The following is a 3,095-nucleotide window of genomic DNA, read 5'->3' as shown; positions in this document are numbered from 1 at the left end:
AACTCTTTGAGTGCGGCCATCCAGCCAGTGAATAAAGTCCTACACAAGAATATGCAAAGTTGGTACAAATTTTCAACTAATTAGAATTTTTAAGAAAAACAAACAAAAAAATTAATCATTTCTCTTTATCAAACAGACAATGAAGTTATACCAAAAATAGATTGGCTTAAAATTTTCATGTACATTTGCAGTACATACTGGATGTCAGAAGGGCTTAACAGTTTTCCAGCGATTTCTAAAACATTTAAGATTCAAGTTCCATTCCCACACCATTTCTGGGACAACAGAATTACATTTAAAATACCAAATTATTTGAGTGTTGGTTGCTTCTTTCATTCCAATTTCCCTAAATAATCATCCACTGGGAGATGGGGTGGGGTATGCCATTATCAAACCAGAAAATTATTAACAGAAACATTCAACACTTACATAAAATCAAATGATCTCAGATGCATTATCACGTTGGCATCCATTTTTGTCACCTCAATGGTGTCAGTGTTTTCTTCTCCATCTCCCATAGCTTCATCATCATCTTCCTTAGTGTTCAGTTTCACCCTCATTTTGTTTAAATGGCAGTTTTCCCGAATCAGTGTTACGGAATTTTCATTACAATCATTGATTGTAACTTTCACACAACTTCCCAGATGCTTTGCCCATTGTAATCCCATTATGCCTAAGGAAAGACAGAACTGTAATTCCATGACAGAATAAGGAGCTGGTTTCTGGGTCACTGAACCCACTAAGAAAAAAATAAAATCATCTTTTTAAATGTTTATAATACAGAAGTGAGATGCAAATTTTGTCACGTTCCTGCAAAAATGTGCTGGTGACCTTCTGCCTCAGCACAGAGTGACAATGGGGCTTGTAAAGGGACAGCCTTTTTGTCACCTTCTTATATGATAATCGGGGCTACAGACCACAAGACCTGTGATTTTTGCAGCAAGCTGGACCCAGAAGCTGCAGGAAAGCCCCTTGGCTTGTTGAACGCTCCAGTACAGCAGACAGAGTCTGGTGACAGCCCACCATAAAACACAAACATGAGAACAGGTACTGTGAAGATTTTTAGGCTGCCTCCAGATGTTTATTGCTGACTTTTGTAGTGAAATCCATCATTACACTGCAGGTGCATTTGTGAATTCCAGCCTCGTTCAGAAAGGTGATAAATTAATGATCAAGAATTTTTATGCAAAAGGCTGAACAGTTTCTGTTCTCAGCTGTGACCTTACGTTTCCAGTAGCTGGCTGATAACGAGGCAGCGATCCAGATCTCTTCAGATTTTTTGTTCCAGATGGTTCATAGACACTGATATAACTAGTCTACATTTAGTGCATGTTCAGGATTATGGTAAGCAATTAAGAGATGATTCTGATAAAGAAGCTTAGATTCCTCATCATTTTTAAGTTGATTTTACAGCCAAATTCCACAGCCATGGAGTCACAAGAGATCTTATATGACCTTGGGAACAAGTTCAGGAAGATGCTATTTCACGGACATTAATGCAACAGATTTTAAGGAGATCACTAAACTTCGATTTAATATTATTTACAGTTTTTTTAAAAGGCCTAATATCAGCCTCTTGAAGCTGTTTCTTTTGTACTGAAGCTAATGACTGCCTGCCTAAGGAAGAAAATTATTGTGTAACTCATTATTTTTTGAATATGTGATGTCAGTTACTACTGATTTCTGCAGCTTCATACTATTGGATATTAGGGCCAAGAGATTAAAGGAATTTGGCTTTACCAGTGGCACCAAAAGCATCCAGACATTCTATGGGTTTACGTTCCTCAGCTAGAACGGCGAGCGCACAGAATATCAATTGCCTAGAAAATAAGAAAGAATGGTCATAATAAGTAAGCTGAGAAAATATTTTTTCCTTCCTTTTCCTCCTTTATTTCCCTTGAATATAACACTAGAACATTTAAAATAAACTCCATCTTTTACATGGACAAACTGTAAACCAAAAACCTCATCTACCTTTTAAAGTTTAATTCTATAGCAGGATATTTGTGAGGGAAGATCCTGAATCAACTTACTAGTTACCCTAACACTGGAAAAAGTGACTAGCATTGAAAGGCAGAGTATTTTCCTTACTTTCCCAGCACATAACAGCTCTGTGTTTAAAAAGATGTCAGAAATTACTGGAGAGCAATGAAATTCCACTGTGCTGAGGAACAGGCCTTGTTCTTTGAGACATGTCCATAACCTTAGTTGCAGTGGCCCCCTTCAGAGGCGCGTCTTAGCTGGCACAGACGTATCTTGAGCCACTTTTAAACCTGGAAGCTCAAATATTAACAGCTGTAAGAACATGAAGGGTCAGCACAGGCTGAAGCACAGTCCCATGTGTTGGTGCCAATGCTCACACCTTTCAGTTGTGGTACAGACACCATTTGATTCTCCTTAAAAAATCCAACCAAACAAACAAAAAAACAAACAAAACCATCCAATGTTTCTTCCTTCATCTTCTTTAATGCAAATAATGTGAAGACACTTGAGAGAACCTGAGTCCCAAAAGAAAAAGGCCTAGAATATGCTAAGTGTGAATTATGGGTATGCTGCTGTTTCAGTTAGAGGAGAGAGAGCAGTGACTATCTGTAGTATCTCATGGAGATTCACAGAAAACCATCTGAAGTGTACTTAGTCAAGCTAGTTTTCAAGTATGCTCTTCTTCTCAAATCCTGTTTTTCTCAATGAACTACTTACTACATAAAAATACTCAATTGCTTCAGAAATAAAAGTATTTCTCACATAGTGTTCTTGGGTTTAAATATTATTTGTCAAGTTTTCTGATGGAAAACTTTCCAAATTCCCAGAAATTATCCAAGCAGATAAATTAAAAAGTATTTCCAAACAGATTTCTTATCCCAGGAACTATCTCCTGCCCTTTGAACAAGAAGTTTTGCTGGGTTTGCTTTTTAAAACACACAAGTATTGTTCACTACAAACTCACCACCCCTCTGGTGCATCCTCCCACTCCCTCTTCTCTCACCTGTTGAGTTTCATTTTTGGATTAAAATAGGAATCTGTTTTCTGAGGCGTGGAGTAGTTGGGAAGAACCTGCACATCTGTGGCTGACTCTTTCAGCACTTCACGAGAAG

The 3,095-nt window shown here is 37.8% G+C and overlaps 1 protein-coding gene across 1 annotated transcript in view; it reads right to left on the bottom strand.

The window, feature by feature from the left end:
- Positions 1-425: 425 nt before the first annotated feature.
- Positions 426-3,095, bottom strand: part of LOC104532806 (TRMT1-like protein) — a gene marked incomplete at its 5' end in the record, with an annotated part of 10,037 nt that continues 7,367 nt past the window's right edge. Inside the window, 3 exons of the mRNA XM_029087500.1 lie at positions 426-673; positions 1,741-1,820; positions 2,987-3,095. The exon at positions 2,987-3,095 is cut by the window's right edge and continues 4 nt beyond it. Coding sequence (XP_028943333.1) covers positions 426-673; positions 1,741-1,820; positions 2,987-3,095 — 437 coding nt within the window. The remainder of the gene's footprint in view (positions 674-1,740; positions 1,821-2,986) is intronic.

The sequence above is a fragment of the Antrostomus carolinensis genome, unplaced genomic scaffold (assembly GCF_000700745.2).
Source record: "Antrostomus carolinensis isolate BGI_N321 unplaced genomic scaffold, ASM70074v2 scaffold51491, whole genome shotgun sequence".
NCBI classification, from domain to species: Eukaryota; Metazoa; Chordata; class Aves; order Caprimulgiformes; family Caprimulgidae; genus Antrostomus; species Antrostomus carolinensis.
The sequence above is the reverse complement of the archived record's forward strand: the minus strand, read 5'-3'. Positions and strand labels throughout refer to the sequence as shown.